The 17,369-nt window shown below is 57.3% G+C and overlaps 1 protein-coding gene across 1 annotated transcript; it reads right to left on the reverse strand.

The window, feature by feature from the left end:
* On the reverse strand, positions 1-10,445 carry CARHSP1 (calcium regulated heat stable protein 1). Its single transcript, XM_060122343.1, has 4 exons — positions 10,378-10,445; positions 2,872-3,036; positions 2,070-2,192; positions 1-378 (listed from the first exon to the last, which is right to left on the reverse strand). Exons 2-4 carry the CDS (start codon positions 3,027-3,029, stop codon positions 216-218), a joined length of 444 nt encoding a protein of 147 aa, XP_059978326.1. The 5' UTR covers positions 3,030-3,036; positions 10,378-10,445; the 3' UTR covers positions 1-215.
* Between the last annotated feature and the right edge of the window lie 6,924 nt (positions 10,446-17,369).

Genomic DNA, 17,369 nt, shown 5'->3' on the forward strand with positions numbered 1-17,369 from the left:
TCCTTTTTCAATGCTTTTAATGCTTTTCAGATGGTGAGAGGCTGTGCTGGTGGCCGAGAGCACCCCACACCCCTTCCTTCAGGAGACACTTGAAAGGGACCACGCTCCCCCCTTGAAGCCCCATCTCAAGCGGTAGAATGTCCTCTCCAGTTTGGTCCTGCCTCCGGCCCCAGAGTCTCCCCCAAGCCCTGGGGAAGGGGCGCCTCTGGCCTCTCCTAGGAGCTGACGATGTGGCCGGACCAGGTCTCGTGCTTGGTGCCCGGCGCCAGGTGGGTGATGACCACCTCCACGGCCTGCAGCTTCTCGTTCTTGGGCGGAATGGAGCACATCTTATAGGTGACCTCATCGCCTTCCACGGGGACGTACTCCCCCTCCACGCTGTGGGGTGGGGAGAGAGCACTCAGGGCCGGCACTCAGAGAAGCCAGGACACCAGCCCTCGCAGAGGAACTGCCGCCCTGCCCTGCCACCAGGGGGCACCACCATGGCCCTCTGGTCGTGGCTAAGGAGCCCCACACCCAATCAGCTCCTTCCCTGGGACCTCGGTTGCTGAGACAGAGATGGAGCCCCACCCCCTGGGGATGCTCACATGGCATGTTAAACGAGGGCACTGAGGGCCTGATGGAGGGAACAGCGGGGAAAGGCAGTCTGAGCCCGAGTTGGGGGATGGCCCGGGGGGAGGGTTTCCTGAGCAGCACCCCGACCCCCTGACCCATCCAGGAGTCCCAGAAACCAGGCTACACCTCTGCTGTTCAACTCCTCAGAACCCCAGTGAGCTTTCCAGAAAGTCCGTTTCCCTTACTTTCTATGGGACATGAGTCACCATCTCACCCGTGATAGGGAGGTGCCCAGCTTGATGTCCCCTTGATGAGACCCCAGGAGGAAAATCCCTTCAGATCCTGAGCACCAAGACCAGCCAGCTCCCCCGGAACTGGTTTGCCTTGACTGAAGAATAACATCGCAGATGGTGCTGCCCTCTTTGATTTGGCCACCAGGAAGCTCAGGAATAAACATGTAGCCCACTTCTAGCAGTGGAACTAGGCATCACAGTATCCCCATCTTTCTTATCTGCCCCCCAACCCTTTCCTTTCTAATTTTTTTGGTGCACTGTGTGTATCCTTGTCAACCACTACAAATCCTTTCTGGAAAGAGGCAATGTGGAGATACATGTCTACATCCACGCATGATTCATACATACGTGAAAGGCATTGCTCTAGCGTCATCCTCGTGTCTACGCTGTACGGGGGGGTCTACTGAAGACCTGGCGTGTAAGAATGTTGGGGGAGGGTCAGAAGGGATAACTCTCCCATCCCAGCAGACATGTGCAACAGGATCCTAATTCCAAAAACATGGTTTCTATGTAGACAAGGTCTGCTGTGTGGGGTAAGGACTTTGCCTGCCACAATCGGAAAGACTGGGGAGCTGCCGCTGAGGTCAAGGGTTGGGGTGCGGGTCAGGGTGCCAATCGGATCCCCACAGATCTGCAGGCTGCTTAGAAGATCAGAAGTGAAGCACAGGCTGCTGGATGCCTTCCAGCCCCAAGACCAAGGACGTGTGGGCTCCACCCTGGGTCCCCCCCACTGCCCGCCCCAGGGTTTTCAGACACTCAGGAAGGAAGGACGTCAGTGAGCAAGTGGCAGGAGAAAGGGTCCAGCCCCAAACTTCCTTCCTGGAACAGAGCGCAGGCAGCCCCCCGCCTCACCAAGCTGCTTCCCCCAAGGAAGTGCAGGAGCCCAGCCGCCAGGTGAAACACAGCTCCCCAGACTCACAGGGACGCCCCTCCCCACCCACCAGACCCACACGGGCACTCAGACCCACCCCAAGCAGATCTCAACTCACACATGCGCACACGCAGTCGCCTGCAGCCTGACACACTGCCACCACCACCACGGGCTCACGACCCCACCGCTGAACACGGTCACACACAGATCACAAGCAGAGTCACACACACCTGGCTGCACAACCATCATCATAGCCGGCGCCCAGGAGAGTCACACGCTCTCCCCGCCTCCTCGGGGCCACGGCAGCACCCACCCCAGACACAGCCCACCCAGACTGGCCGCTGTCTTACTCGGAGATGTGCAGGAAGATGTCAGGGCCGCCGTCGGCCGGGGTAATGAAGCCGTGGCCCTTGGACCGACAGAAGCATTTGCAGACTCCTTTGTAGACAGGGCCCTGTGAAGCCCGCACCGTCCTGCCAGAGAGAGGAGAAAGCGTGAGCGGCCCCCGCCAGCCCTCCAGAACAGCCCCCGGCTTCCCGGGCACACCCAGCTCATCCCAGTGCCCACGCACGCTGTGCCCCAGGGAGTCCTGGCCAGGGCCACCACGCACAGCTGTGCAGGCTGTGCACTGCACGACTCTGGGAGCCATTCACAGAGACCCTGGTGACAAGGACTCTCTGAATGACGCTGGCAGAGTTTTCTCAGGCCTCAGTTTCCCCCTCTGACTAAAAGCTCTCTGCGCATCCCTCCCTCCGAAGGCTATTAGCAGCAGCAGCTAGCAGCAGCCTCCACTCGTTGGCCTGAGCTCTGCATCTCCCAGGCACCGTGTGGGTCCCCTGTGGCACCGTGGCCACCCTGCTACTGTCCCCCTTTTGCAGCCATGAAGTCAAGGGCTCACGGGGGAAGAGGCCTGTGTGTCGTTAAAGCCTGATGATTTAAGACCCCAGCGGTTTCCCACCCCTGGCCATCGCCAATCCTTGCCCCCAGCTCGTGACAGCCTCAAGTGGGCCTGGAGCAGCGCCGTACAGTTTACGAGGCGCCTGCCCAGTTTCTCACCATCAGCCCTTTCCCAACCCCGAGTCTCCCATCTGACAGGGACATGAGGCTCTCTGGACCCCGCAGGCGACCTATCTCAGGAAGCCTGACACTCACGCTGAGAAGGTCCTTGTCCGGCGAGTGGGCAGTGGGCTCGGGACCACGTTGCCCCGAAGCGGGGATGGTGAGCGGTCTCGGGCCTGTTGGGTATCCAGCAGCCCGGCCGAGGACTGGTGGGTGGGGTGCTGTGATGGGGGAGGAGGCTCAGATGACATGGCCGACCTGGAGAGGGACAGGGGCTCTCAGGGGCTCATGCCTTGCAAGGAGGGGCCTCCCCAGATGCCTCCCCACCCCAGCGTCTGCCATCTGAGACTCATTCTTCTGGCTGTGGAATGCAGGCTCGAGGCTCACTCAGCGTGGAGGTCACCTGCTCCAGAAACACGCCCGGCTCACTCCAGCCGGGGCAGGCGCCTGGTCTGGGCTCCTGCAGCTGCCGTGGGCCTCCCGCTATCATTGCTCTGTATGGAAATGCCAGGTCGCATCACTGACAAGGACACCATTGGCCCCCTCTATGTTCCCAGCGCCCAGCACAGACCCTGGCACACGCCAGGCCAGGCGTGGTAAATCCTTGTGGAAGGAAGGAAAGGAGGGAGGGCGGGAGCAGGGAGGCAGGCAGGCAGGGCGGGCGGGGCTGTTTCAATGCCAACCACCTAGATAAGGACTCCAGCCACTCATCAGACATTTCCTGGCCCCGGCTAAGTGCCGGACACTGTGGGGAAGGCAGAGGCAAAAAAGGGACCAACACTCAAGTGTTCCTCCAGGAAACTCCGGGACACAAACCAAAGAAGGCTCAGACCCTAAGTCAGGCCTGCATCCAGGAGAGGGAAGCCCGGCAGGTAAGTGTGTGGGACGCTGAGGGGCAGGGGCATTTCAAAGGCAGCATCTCCACCTGGACCCTTACTCAGATCCAGGCCTTAAAGTTAATTTCCACACAGCCTGAGTCTCCAATTGCTGCTAAGAAATCGAATTCCCTCCGTGACCCCTAACATGCATCAGAGGCTGGGGGCAGACCCAGCTGGAGGGGCTGGAGGGAGCGGACTCCATAGTCCCTGCCTCGCTCTGGCAACTGTGTCAAGAGCAGCACGTGGCCGCTGTACCCAACACACTGGCAGCCTTGCCTCAAGGCCACGAGGAAAAAGCAAAGCCCAGGAGCCAAAGGACCTTGGCTGAGTCCTTTCCCCTCTCTGGGATCAATTTTCCCATCTGCACAGTGGGGCAGCTGGGTGGACATCACTCAGCACCTGCTCAGGAAGGGGGATGGGGACTCAAGGTGGAGCAGAGCGGGGCCCTGTGGCCCCAGGACAGTGGAGGAGGCCGACTCGGACATCACCCCCGTTCACAGGGCAGCCCTGCTGGGTTCTGTGTGGTTCACATGGGGTTTTCAAATTTAAAATATGAGCTATCTTTTAAACATCCCAGGAGTTTGCTCCAAAATCTAGGTTTCCAACTAGTTTGAAAAAACTAGCAGCTTTGACAGCCTGGAGCCTCCAGTCCACCAGCCCTGCCCCATGCGTGCCTGGTCTATAGCAATTACGCAGCCCCAGGGCACCAGTTTTCAACCTGCATCCTCCAGGGAAAGGGCCGCCTCCTTCCCCGAAAGGACGAAACCTCTTCCTCCACTCCCCTTTCAGGACTCGCTCCCTCTGGCTGGGAAGGGAGAGGGCCGCCTGGCTTCCCGGGGGAAGTGATATAGCTACCTCCTGACCCTTCTCTCAGCCGCAGCCGCAGCCAGCCCAGAAAGGCCCCGGCTCCTTGGCCCGGGGGTCAGAGCTCCAGCATGACCCACCAGTACAGGTCATAGAGTCCTAGAATGTTCAATGCCTGGGGTTCTGGGAAGGGGGCCAGCCCAGAGAAGGGAAAGCCCCACGCAGGACAGCAGGTGGGACCACTGCGTCCTGGTGACACCAGGGTGAGGCGGGGAAGTGCCCTCCCCCGCATCCACAATCTCCCTCTTTCCCCTGATGTCAGGCACATCTGACTTCAAATCCCACCCTGCCGGCTGTGTGATCTTGGGCAAGTTACTTAACCTCTCTGGACCTTGGTTTCTGCATGAGGAAAATGGGGATTTTAATAGTTCTGACTTCACACCATTGTCATGAAGTTGAAATGAAACAATACATGTTAGGCACTCTGCATACCCTCCACCCAGAACAAGTGAGCATTAAGTGTCAGCTACGATTGTTGTTATAACTGTCATCATAAAGTCATTCAACAAATATGTGCCCGGTGTCAGGCCCTGTTCATGGCACTAGAGACACGGCTGAATTTGGAGCCAGAGAAGAAACAGGTCAATAAATATATAAACAAAATCATTACAGGTGGTTCCCTGGTGGCCTAGTGGTTAGGATTCCAGCCTTTCATTGCCATGGTCCAGGTTCAATCCCTGGTAGGGGAACTGAGATCCCACAAGCTGCGTGGTGTGGCCAAAAAATAAATAACCATTACAGACTGCTGAAAGGGCTGATAAGAAATACATAGAGGGACATAAAAAGTAGCAGGGTTGGGGTGCCACTCTAATGAGGGTGCAGGCTGGGTCCCGGACAGTAAGAAAGAGTGGACCATTTACAAAACAGAGGGAGGCTCTTCCAGGTGTGGGAAACAGCCTGTGCAAAGGCTCTGAGGTTGGCAAGGGCAGGTGTGACTGGAGGCCAGCAAGGAGACTGGGGGCGAGGGGGTGGCCGGGGCACTGGGGAAGGAGGGGTGAGAGGTGAGAGGCAGGTTGGGTTGGAGGGCAACACCATCATCCCCATGTGTCTTCATTCTTCACATCCATGTCTGTCTGACTGTCCCCATGTCCCCTGCCAGGGCTACCTCCCCCTAGGTTAATGAAGCAGGCCCAAACTGGGGCCCCCCTTCTCTCTCCACCCCAGCCCCCTTGACTCCCCTAGTATACCCAGTCCAGCAGAGATGCTAATGGAAGCCCACCCTCTTGAGCGGGGAGCAACCTGAAGGCAGCATGGAGTCCCTCCACATCCTGGGGCCCGGCACTGGGGCTGGGACAGAGCAGGGTCTTAACCAGCATTAGGACCCAAAGCCCCCACTGGAGTTCATGTGTACTTGTGTGCTTGGTGCCTTGCACAGTCGAGCAGCAGCAGGGGGCTCCACGCATGAGTACCTGGCAGTGGGAGAAACTGAGGCATGGGGGGCACTAGAGCCTCTCGGAGTGGGAACGGGAAGGTAAGTGCCGGCCTGGGAGGCTCAGGATCCTTAACCACCACCCTGCCCACCTCCCCTGGGCCATCAGAGCTGAAAGCAGCTGGGGCAGCTGGAGCAGGCCTGGACAAGAGCCAGCCTGCCCCCAGGGGCCTGCGTGGGGAGGGGGAGTGGCATGGGGGAGGGGGCAGGGAGAAGGAGTACATGGCCTCTGTGTGGGGAGGCCTGGGTTAAAGTCCAGCTGTAAGGAAAACAGCTGGGGGAGGGGGGAGCCAGTAGCCCCGGAGCCAGCTCTGGGGCCCACTGCTGCCCTCCAACACACAGATGGGGGGTGTGCGGCAGTCACCCCCCCACCCTCATCCCCACCCACCGGTGCTTCCAACCAGCAACACCAGGGGAGCCTTGGAACTGACCCTGGAGGAGGCAGGGCCCACCCACTGCCACTAGCCCCCTGCCTGGACGCCCTCAACTCCCTACAGCTGCAGGGCATTTGCAAACAGGCAACTGAGGCTCAGTCTGCTAGGAGGCTCTAGGCCAGACCTGGGACGGGCCTCAGGGCTGCAGCAAACTCAGACGGAATGTCACGCCCAAGGCATGCCACGGCTGCTGAGCTGTGTGCACACACCTGTGTGTGTGCATGTGCGTAAATGCGTATGGCTGTGTGTGCACAGGACTGTAATGGGCGTATTTGGCTCTGCTCACATGTGTGGTGTATGTGCGCACGTGTGTGTCTGAAGCCAGGCGCACACGTGGATGCACACCTGTTTGTGCACATCAGTGGATGGGGCGAGGCCACCCCACCCCTGGCACCAGCAGGGCCTTTACCCTGGGAAAGGGCAGGAAGGGGGCCTCAGCCCAAAATAGCCTGGGAATTTTCCACAGGCCCTGCATGTCCTCCTGGAAGGTTCAGAGGGTTCAGCTGGGCACCAGGCTCTGGTCTTCCTGACCCCTCTTCCACCCACCCACATATCAAGGGACTGGAGACCCAATCCTGCAGAGCTCCTGCTAACCCCCTCCCCTCCTCTCAGCCTCAAACCCCACCAGTCCCACCAATCGTATCAAGGACAAGTCTGTCTTGAGCCAAGTAGCCAGTTGCTGACTCCAGGGAGGGGATCCTTGGCAGTGCTATCCATCATTTACACTTTAGTGAGAAGGAGTTTGCAGTTCATTCCACAAGGCTGCATTGTTGGTAGCTTTCAGACGCTTGAGGGCAGGGAGATGGAGGGGAAGAGCTGAGTTCAAGCTGGGAGCTTCATTCTCAGCATGGTTCTCAGCAAAGCCAGATCTCTCCAAGCCTACTCTGAAAAATGGGGTGTCGAGCCTTCCATGGGTTTCTGGATGGGGGAGGCCAGGGCTGGGCACCATGTTCAGACACCTCCCAGGTGTCTGGCAGGTGGGGATGACTACTAGCCCGCGTGAAGGGAACAGGACAGGACACTGGAGAAAGTCGGTGCTAAAATGGAGATGCTGAAGATGGGGGCGGAGTCCCAGATTCTGCATTTCTAAGGAGTTCCCCCCAGCAAGGTAGATGCTGGTCAACCGACACAGAGTAGAACACACACAAGAGTAGTGCGGGTTACCGGGTTATCGGCCTTGCCCACCACTCAACCAGCATAAGAGGGTGGAAGGGAAATTTGGGGGGGGGGCTCTAGATGAGTCACAAAGTCACCTTAGTACACCCAGGTTCCTCGTCTGTAAGCTGAGGCAGCAGAGACGCCTCCCTTCCCTTCTCAGCCTCCAGCCCAGCTAAGCCCCAGCCCCGCAGAACCAAGGGCACGTGGGCCGAGGGGCTGGGTGAGCCAGCGGAGGCTGGACAGTGGGGTCCCAGGAAGCAGGAGAGGCCCATGAGGAGCCCGAGGCGGGCTTGGGCCACATTCCCCTCCATTGTTCGGGGGAGAGTGGGGCTCAGGCGGGGGAGGCGGGGAATAGAGCGAGGATAGAGGGGAGGGGGAAAGGGGGAAAGGAAGGGGGCGGGGACTTAAGGGGCGGGGATTCGGAGAGCGCCGAGGCCAAGGGGTGGGGCGGGGAGTCAGGGGGGAGGGAGCGGAGTTGGGGTAACTGGGGAATTAAGTGGAGGGGGCGCAAGGGCGGGGCGGCCTGGCTGGAGCCTGCAGCGCCAGCAGCAGGAAGAAATACGAACTTGGCGCGGAGGGTGCAGCCCGCGATGCCCGCGTCCGGGGAGGGGGAGCAAGCCCAGCCGGGAACTGCTCGGCCGCCCCAGAGTGCTGGGAAGAGGCCAGAAACCCGAGGGCCATTGACCAGGAAGAAGAGGCGCCCCTCCAGCACTGCCCCCCGTTAGCGCTCCCGAACACGCCCGCCCCGCCCAGGACCCTGCGCCCGCCGGCTCCCAGCCTGGGCAGCCCTCCTGGGAGGAGCCCAAGCCCTTGTTCGTAACTAGGGGCCTACTCCGCACCCCATCACCCCCACTTCCAGCCCTTCTGTATTCCATTCTCGCCTCCATTCTCCCAGGGCTTCGGTCAGACCTGAGTCTCAGGCCTAACTCTGCACTCCACTCCCTCTGTGACCCCTGGCAAGCGACCTCATCGCTCCCTGCCTCAGTTTGCCCATCTGTCAAATGGGACAGTCCTGGTGCAGCCTCCCAGCCCGGCGGACGTCGTGCGGAGGATGTTGTGCAGGGGGTACCAGATACAAAGGCTCGGAAACAATGGTGGAGCCGCTAACGATAGAACTGTCAGGCCTGGGGCCATCTAGAATAATCCCTCCCATTTCTGTCCCTGCTGATGGGACACAAACCAAATGCCCTGACTTTGCCACTCGGTGAGACAAAGACCCACCCTCGTCCCCGCCCAGGACCCAGAGCCCGGCGCTGGGCCTGGCTCAGCTCATTGCGAGCATCTACTCCGGGCTGGGCTGGGCGACGCTACAGGCCCCAGTTCCGGCTCTGCTGGGGCTCCTGCGCCAGCTGGGGGCGGGGGTGGGGGGGAGGGAGTGACAAACATGGCAGCTTTGAGAAGCGCGGTCATCAAGTCCGCCCGGGGAAGGCGAGCACAGAGGGGGCTTGGAGGAGGGCCCTGGCCCCGAGGAGGCAGCGGCTGCTTCGAGTCCTAAAGGCGGAATGGGGAAGTTTTTCCTGGGACCTGCAGGGGCAAAGGCCCAGGGGGAGGGAGGACGGGCGGCAGAAAGAGGATGGGAGGGTCTCGGGGGAAGATAATAGAAAGCTCTGTTGAAAAGTTTGAGACTTGACCGACAATGGGGGGCATCAGTGGACGATTTTAAGCCGGGGGTTGATCTGAACCTGTTTTTACAAGTCCTCCCTGGGTTCAGGGTGGCGAACGCATTGGAGGGACAAGACTCCTCCAATGAGGGAGTGAAGAGACCAAGAAATACCCAAAAAGCCAGTAAAAAATGTTAACAGTAGCTAACGTTCCTCCCCGCACTGGGTCAGCCATGTCCTTTTATTCTCACTCACCCCGTTATGATAGGAAAAGTTACATCCCCAGTCTACGGATGGGGAGACGGAGGCTCAGAGAAGCCTCCTATTTTGCAGTGAGACACCCCCGCCTGTGGGAACGGAGATCGTGCCTGGAGGGGCTTATCTCCTGTCCCCCACCCCCAATACACACATCCACTCCGACCCCAGATAAGCTATGGGGACCAGGGGCTTCCTTGTTAGAAATCAATACAAAACAAAAAACCGTTGCATTTCCGGCCTGCAAACTTGGGCTGCCAGTGAGGCTGTCGGGAGGGAGCCTGTGGGCGCGGAAGAAGTTTCTCGGCAAGGCCTCTGGGGCCCCTCATCCAGACGCAAACACACCCGGCGAGCGCCAGGCAGCTCCTCCTCCCCAGACGCGGCCAATCGTCCGGCGCCAGGATACCCCCAGCCCACCTCCCCGCCAAGCCCGGCCGACGTCCCACCACTGAGCCCACAGCTGGCGCGGCCAGGCCTGGCTGGGGGCTGTCTCCACCTCCCCGAGCGGCGCCCCCCACCCCCGCCGCGCCTCGCCCCAGCGCACCGCGAGTCACCCCATCCTGCTCCAGCCCACAGGCGAAAGCAGGGGGAGGGTGGTAAGGGGTGGGGGCGGGCGGGGGCGGGACGAGGAGGAGGGGAGGTTTTTTTCCGCTAGAAGAAAACAGGTGGGCAGGCGGGAAATGCAACCTGACGTCCGCCTCACATCCCTCCAGCTGCTGCCACACCCACCATTCTCCAGAGGGGGATGAGTAACCCGCGCTCCCCAAATAGGCCAAGGCGGCCCGGGTATTTCCTAGGGGCCTAGAGAGACCCAGCCTGGGGCCCTCTGCCGGCGAGCTGGAAGACCCTGCAGAGGGGGCGGTGAATGGGGGCAGCGGCGGCAGAAGAGGCCGAGGTCCCATCCCGGAGGTTCCTGGGCCTCCCTCGGGGCGGGGGCACCACACCACACCCCTCCTGGGGTCCCCGGAGAAGCTCCCTACCTGACGATCCACTCCGCTCAGCCAGCTGCTCTGCTCGAACTGCGGGAACAGAGCTGGGGAGGGGGCGCGGTTCGCGGGGCGGGCTCGCCGCGTCCCCGCCCCTGACCCCGCCCCCAGGAGCTCTCAGCCAATGGGACTGCGGTCTGGAGCAGGGGCGGGGCGGGCGGGAGCACAGCCCCGGCGGGATCTTTGTGTCCTCGCGCGCGACTGGCGGGGTCGCCGGGCGCATGGCCTTAGGGGGGGACCCGGCTTCAGGCCTGTGCCATACCCCGGCCAGAAAACTCCCCTGAAAAGGGAGAGAATCTGGTCTTCGCGCCCGAACAGGTCCCTCCCCTAGCCAACGGCGTCGGGTCTGGTCCCCCACCTGACCTTAGCTCCAGAAACCGGACGGCCCAGGGGCACCTCCGTTTTAGCGCGAAGAAAGAGATCTAGGAATGACAAGAAGGAATGAAGAGAGCGGCCGAAGGGAGGAAAAGAAAACCAAAAAAATGCAAAGAAAGAAAGAACAAAAAAACGAGGGAAATCTGTTGATTTTGTTCTTTTTGTTTGTGTTTTGCTCTTAATTTCCACTCCCTCCTTGAGTCCTCTGTGTCTGCAGGGGTTTTTTTAAATTAATTTTTATTGGAGCATGGTTGCTTTACAATGTTGTGTTAGTTTCTACTGTCCAGCAAAGCGAATCAGCTATACGTATACATACATCCCCTCTTTTTTGGATTTCCTTCCCATTTAGGTCACCACAGAGCATTGAGTAGAGTTCCCTGTGCTATACAGCAGGTTCTCATTAGTTATCTATTTTATACATAGTATCAATAGTGTATATGTGTCAATCCCAATCTCCCAATTCATCCCACCCCCCCTTTTTTCTTTTTTTCTTTTTTTCTTTAATTAATTTCGTACTCATAGGAGAGGAAACCGAGGCACGAGAGGTGACCCACCCTCTCACACACAGCAAGTCGGGAGCAGCTTCTGAAAGGGAGTCCAGCCCTGGACCCAGGCTCAGGCTGGTAGTTGAGGGGCGGGAAGGGGGGAGGGATCCTGTAACTGTCCTGGGACAACAGGGTCCAGGAGTGGGGACGGCACGGGGGTCCCTCCTGGAACTCACCAGTTCTGCTTGCTCTTGTATGCAGATAGGTTAGGGGTCCCCGGAGAAAGAACCAGGCATGGCTTTCTTGACATAAGAGAAGCCATTTTTGGCCTAAGCCATTTTGTGATCTAAGCCCAGCCACAATGTTTGTCCTTTAACAGGGCTCAATAATTAATGATCTTCAGGGAAGTGAGGGAATGCAGGAACAAAGGAAAAGTAGTCAAGAAACAAGAGTTCAGCGATAAAACAGTTGTAGTTCCTCCTCAAGGGAATGATGATGTTGACCCTCCTGACCTCAATCAACTAAAACTTGGACTCTGTCGACCTTTGCCCCAATTCTATGCCGAATTCTCCTCTGCTCAATCCCCTTCATGAATAGGGGATTAAAACTTCCCCAATTTGGGGAATTCCCTGGTGGTCCAGTGGTTAGGACTTGGCACTCTCACTGCGGGGCCCCCAGGTTCGATCCCTGGTCAGGGAAGTAAAATCCCATAAGCTGTGTGGCCAAAGAAAAACTTCCCCGATTTTGCTGTTGGGGAGACACTGCTTTGGGAAAGATCCCAGGTGTTCTTACTTGCTGCCAGTAATGATAAATCTTTCATTCTCCTGATCTTTAGCCTGGTTGTGTCTTTTCGCTCCACACCCACCAAGAGATGAACCCAGTTTTCCAGTAACACACTCTCTCCCCCCATCTCCCTCTCCCTCTCCCTCCCACCTCCTTTGTTCCCTCCTCTACACCCACACAAAGAAGAGACTGTTGAAGGCAGCCCTCTACAAGCCTGCAAGAGGGTTCTCCAACAGGAACTGAATTGGCCAGCACCTTGATCTTGGATTTCTCAGCCTCCAAAACTGGGAGAAATCAGTTGCTGTTGTTTAAGTCACCTGTCTGTGGTATTCTGTTACGGCAGCCAGAGCAAACTAAGGCAGTCCCTTCTCTTCCTTTTTTCCCCAAAGCCCTTCTCAACTAAACTGAAGCCTCTCAGAATTTCACACCTGAGGTTGTGCAGTTCGGGTCTACAATTCACTGGATGTGTTGCCCATGCTGGGCTCTGTGTTGGGCACTGAGCACCCGGAAATAAAAAGTGCCTGCCCTGTTCCCGCCCCCGAGGACTCACAGCCTGGGGAAGTGGTAGGCGGGTAGTGCTAACCAATAACCAAGATGTCAGGTGGTGGGCTAGATAAGCCTCCATGGCTCAGTGGGTGCCGGCCCTCCGCCATAGGATGAGACAGGTCACAGGGAGTTCTCTCTCCCAAACTGTGGTTGTTTAAGTCTCCTGCAGTCGGTGATATCAGCCCACCACCTTGGCCCCATCTGATGACACAGGCCTAGCAGCCAGACCTGAGCTAACAGCTGATGAGGACACGTGGTCTAAGTTTTCTGCCCAACAAGGCCTTATTAGCGGTTCAGCCAGCCATCTGACAAATATTTATTGCACCTGTACTCTGTTCCAAGCCCTGGGCTAAACAAAACTCTCATTAGCCCTGCCCCCCCACCCCCCATTGATACACTCTAATAGCGGAGGCAGATGTTAAACCAGTAATCACACAAGGTACAAACTCACTCTGTGACCCACAGCAGGGTCAGGCGTGGTGCTGGAGGAGCCAGGAGAGACTTCTCTGAAAAGTGCTGATTGACCTGAGATCTTTAATCAGGAATTAAACAAAGAAAAGGACATTCCTGAGAGAGGTGAGAGCCTGTGCAAAGGCCCTGGGGTGGGAAGGAGCATGGTGGGGCTAAGACATAGAGAGAGGAAAGGGAGTGTGGGGTGAGATGGCAGTTGCCGGAATGGGCTAAATTTATGGGTCTCAATTAGGGAGCGATGGCAGCCAGGCAAGGGCTTAAAGCAGGTGTGAATGGAGACTCCTCCCTTCAAAGTGTGTCTCATGTCCACCCACCCGCACCCATTTCTTCCCACCTTGACTTAGGCCTCTACCATCTCACCAGGAGCTGCAGCCTCCATCCAGTCGCTTCTGCCTCTCCCTAATAACCTGCTCATGCACCCGTTTTCTGTGCAGCAGGCAGAATGAGCTTTCAAAAGCACGAATCCAACCATTGTTCAAGAAAAGATTACTCATGACACTTGTTAAAACGGTAAGGCAGACTTTGTTCAGGACAATCACGATAGGTGTAGGGACCACTGCAATGGGGTTTTTGCAAAGATTGGGCTCAACTCCAAATGCAACTAGGAAAACTGGAAACTTATAGCGGGGGGTAGGTGGGAGGGGGGAGGACAGTGGATGGAAAATTACTAAGAAGAAACGAAACATCACGGGTCAAGGGGGATTCTGGCTAAACTGAGCTAGCAGGATTCTTGCTGTAGTCAGGTCAAGGTGATCAGACATCACCTGCCCCCACACAGCCAGCAGTATCTGCACCAGAGTGGTTCACTGGTTACAACCGACGACTGACACATCGTTATCACCGGCATCCACAGGAGGGCCCACCTGATCCATGTGCTCAAATCCGGCTATCCTTTCCTATGCTGCTTCTGGGGTTTTCCGCCCGCTGCTAAGGTTAGATAAATATTCTGTGGCATTTCCTCTTTCCTTCTAATTCTTTCATCGTTTTGAGAAGCCACTTTACATCTTCGGGATATTTTGGTGAGCAGGGTGAATGGCCCCATCCAGCTGTGCTGAGCTAGGAGTGCGGGCTGCGGGGCCAGATGGCGGTGAACTTCACTCTGCCAATGACTGGATCTGGGGCCACTCTCTTCCCCTGCATCTTCCCAGGCTGCCTCTTTCTGGTCGTTGCTCAAATGAGGGGACCTTCCACCCACCCTGAACTAAGTGCGTGCCGTGCCCTCCCTCAGTCTGTCCCATCGCCCATGGTTACCATTTCACCCTTCTCCCCTGTGAATGTTTTTGGTGTCTGTTTCCCCCACTAACACATTGGCTCGCCAGGGCAGGCACGTTGTCTTGCTTGGTTTTGTATGCCTGACACATGGTAGGTGCTCAGTAAATACATGTTGAAGGACCAGGGCAGAGGCAATGTCATGGAGGGTAGCAAGGTTGGCCACGGATGAGGGGAACTGGCGAGTGACTCAGTTTTCCCTTCTGTAAAATGGCACCAGAAGAGCCTACAGTTGAGAGGGAGCTGGAAAGTCCACCCCAAGCCGGGTGGGAGGCCAGTGGAGGTGGGAGCTTGCCCTCTGCTCTGCTCCTCCTGGGCTGACCCCTCCGGGTAGCTCTGAGACTAGAACCTACTCAGGGTGAGGTCCAAGGGGGCTAAGGGGGCCGGCTGAGCCTGCTGACTGAAGGAGGGAAAAGAGCCCAGGAGCCAGCTTTGTGAGCTCACCCCAAACACAGACCACCCCTCCCAAAAGGGCACAGACACAGAGCCCACTGAGATGCATGGAGACCTGTGAGCACACACACTCACACCTCCACACACAAACCTGCACTGCAAACACCCCATGTAAATGAGATGAGATATCCATGGACACACACACACACACACACACACACACACACACACGAGCAGACAAGACACATACCATACACAACACCAATATCCGCCCCCCCCACACACATACCCCCCATGCAAACACACGCAGATGGAAACACGCATAACCACACTTTCCCACTGCACAGCTCCCTGGGATTCTCCCCCAAACTCCAGACCCCAGAGCTTTCTCAGTCTAGAAACAGTCCCCCTGCCTCCTCCTCCAGGCAGGCCTCAGAGTTCACTCACAGAGTTCTTAGGGCAGGGAATGGAAGGCACCCATCAGGGAAGAAGTCATCCCCATCTGGGATGCCCACTCTTCAGAGAGAGAGCCTCCGATTGTGCCCAGGGGACAAGAATTCCCCCCTCCCAATAAGCGATGGGGCTTGGGGAGGGGGCACCTACAGCAAGCAGCCCATTCACCACCCACACCTCCTGCCCCCAGCTCACCACAAGCTGGGAGGAAGAGAAAGCAGACAGATGACTGGTTAGCAGAGCTGGAAATGCAGCCCAGAGAGGTTAGGGGACGTCCCAGTATGACCCAGCAGGTCCTGCCCAGGGCTCAGGGATCCCTTTGCCAGTAGAGCAGGTGGGATCCCTCTGATGGGCAGGAGGAGAGGGAAGGGAGGGCTTGGGGAAAGCACAGCCCCTCCCCAGGCTGGAGAGCTTCTCCAGCTGCCCCTCCCCAGCCCCTTGGCAACCCAGCCCCCCTCCCCATCTCTTTCATAATAATTACAGTTACCACTCCTTCCTCCAGATTCCTTCCTCCTTATCTCCCCGCTTCCCTGCAGGAGCTGGGCCCTTCTGGGAACAGGATGAGCAGGAAGGGGAAAAAAAAGTCCCATCTCCTTTTTTCCTTGAGCAGCCCTGGCTGCGGAGTCCTTATTGCAGAGCCCGGAGAGGGTGAGCGAGGAGCTCAGGGTCACTAGCAGGAGAGGACCAGGGTCCTCCAGGACTCCCAGCTGCCAGAACTCCAGGCTCACTCCATTCCCAGGATGGCCTGCCCCCCTGCCTTGGCTTTTGGGGACTCTGCTAATTTAATTTATTAGGGTCATTATTGATTGCAAGCTTTCTTTTTTAAAAAATAAATTTATTTACTATTTATTTATTTATTTTTGACTGTGTTGCATCTTTGTCGCTGCACACAGGCTTTCTCTAGTTGCGGCGAGTGGGGGCTACTCTTCGTTGCAGTGCACGGGCTTCTCATTGCGGTGGCTTCTCTTGCTATGGAGTGTGGGCTCTAGGCGCACGGGCTTCAGTAGTTGTGGCTCACGAGCTCTAGAGTGCAGGCTCAGTAGTTGTGGCGCAGAGGCTTAGTTGCTCTGTGCCATGTGGGATCTTCCCGGACCAGGGCTTGAACCCATGTCTCCTGCATTGGCAGGCGGATTCTTAACCACTGCGCCACCAGGGAAGTCCCTAATTGCAAGCTTTCTATGTGCTTCACACGATTTCTTTCATTCATCATTCATACAACAAATCTTTATTGAGCGTCTACTATGTCCCGGGCACTGTGCTGGGTACTGGGGAGACAGCTGTGAACAAAATCAGTGAGGGTCCCGCCCTCACAGAGCTGAAGTTTTAGGGACAACAGACACTGATCAAGTAAACTAAACAGGAACCGGACAATTCCAGGCAGAGGTAAGTGCTGGCAAAATTGGCGGTCCAGTGGTTAAGACTCCACTCTCCCAGTGCAGGGGCCACGGGTTCAATCCCTGGTCAAGGAATTAAGATCCTGCATGCCACACCAAAAAATAATAAATAAATAAATAACAATGAACCAGGTGGCCTGGTAGAGGGTGGCTGGTTCCTCTCGCCCCGGGGGTCCATGGCAGCCCTCCATGAGGAAGTAGCATATGAGCTGAGTTTGACGATGAGACATGGGATATCTCAGGAAAGAGCCCTCCAGGCAGCAGAAGCTGCAAGGCCGGGGGTGGGTGGTGGGAGGGGGGCAGGATGGAAGGAACAGAAAGTAGGCATGTGTGAAGGCTCAGCCAGCAAGTAAAACTGTCTTCTTGAATTTTCCTAACACTCTTAGCAGGAAGTTTTATTATTATTATTATCATTGTTATTGTTGTTGTTATACCCATTTTACAGAGGAAGAAACTGAGGCCCAGCGTCACACAGCTGGGAGTGACAGAGCCCATGCTTTAACCACCTTCTTCCTCTTCCATGCCAGGCCTTACTTAGGGGATGCAAAGGTTTAAAACAAATAGGGCTTCCCTGGTGGCGCAGTGGTTGGGAATCTGCCTGCCAATGCAGGGGACACGGGTTCGAGCCCTGGTCTGGGAAGATCCCATATGCCACGGAGCAACTGGGCCCGTGAGCCACAATTACTGAGCCTGCGCGTCTGGAGCCTGTGCTCCGCAACAAGAGAGACCGCGATAGTGAGAGGCCCGCGCACCGCGATGAAGAGTGGCCCGCGCTTGCCGCAGCTAGAGGAAGCCCTCGCACAGAAATGAAGACCCA

This window comes from Lagenorhynchus albirostris, chromosome 15, assembly GCF_949774975.1.
Source record: "Lagenorhynchus albirostris chromosome 15, mLagAlb1.1, whole genome shotgun sequence".
In the NCBI taxonomy this organism is placed as follows: domain Eukaryota; kingdom Metazoa; phylum Chordata; class Mammalia; order Artiodactyla; family Delphinidae; genus Lagenorhynchus; species Lagenorhynchus albirostris.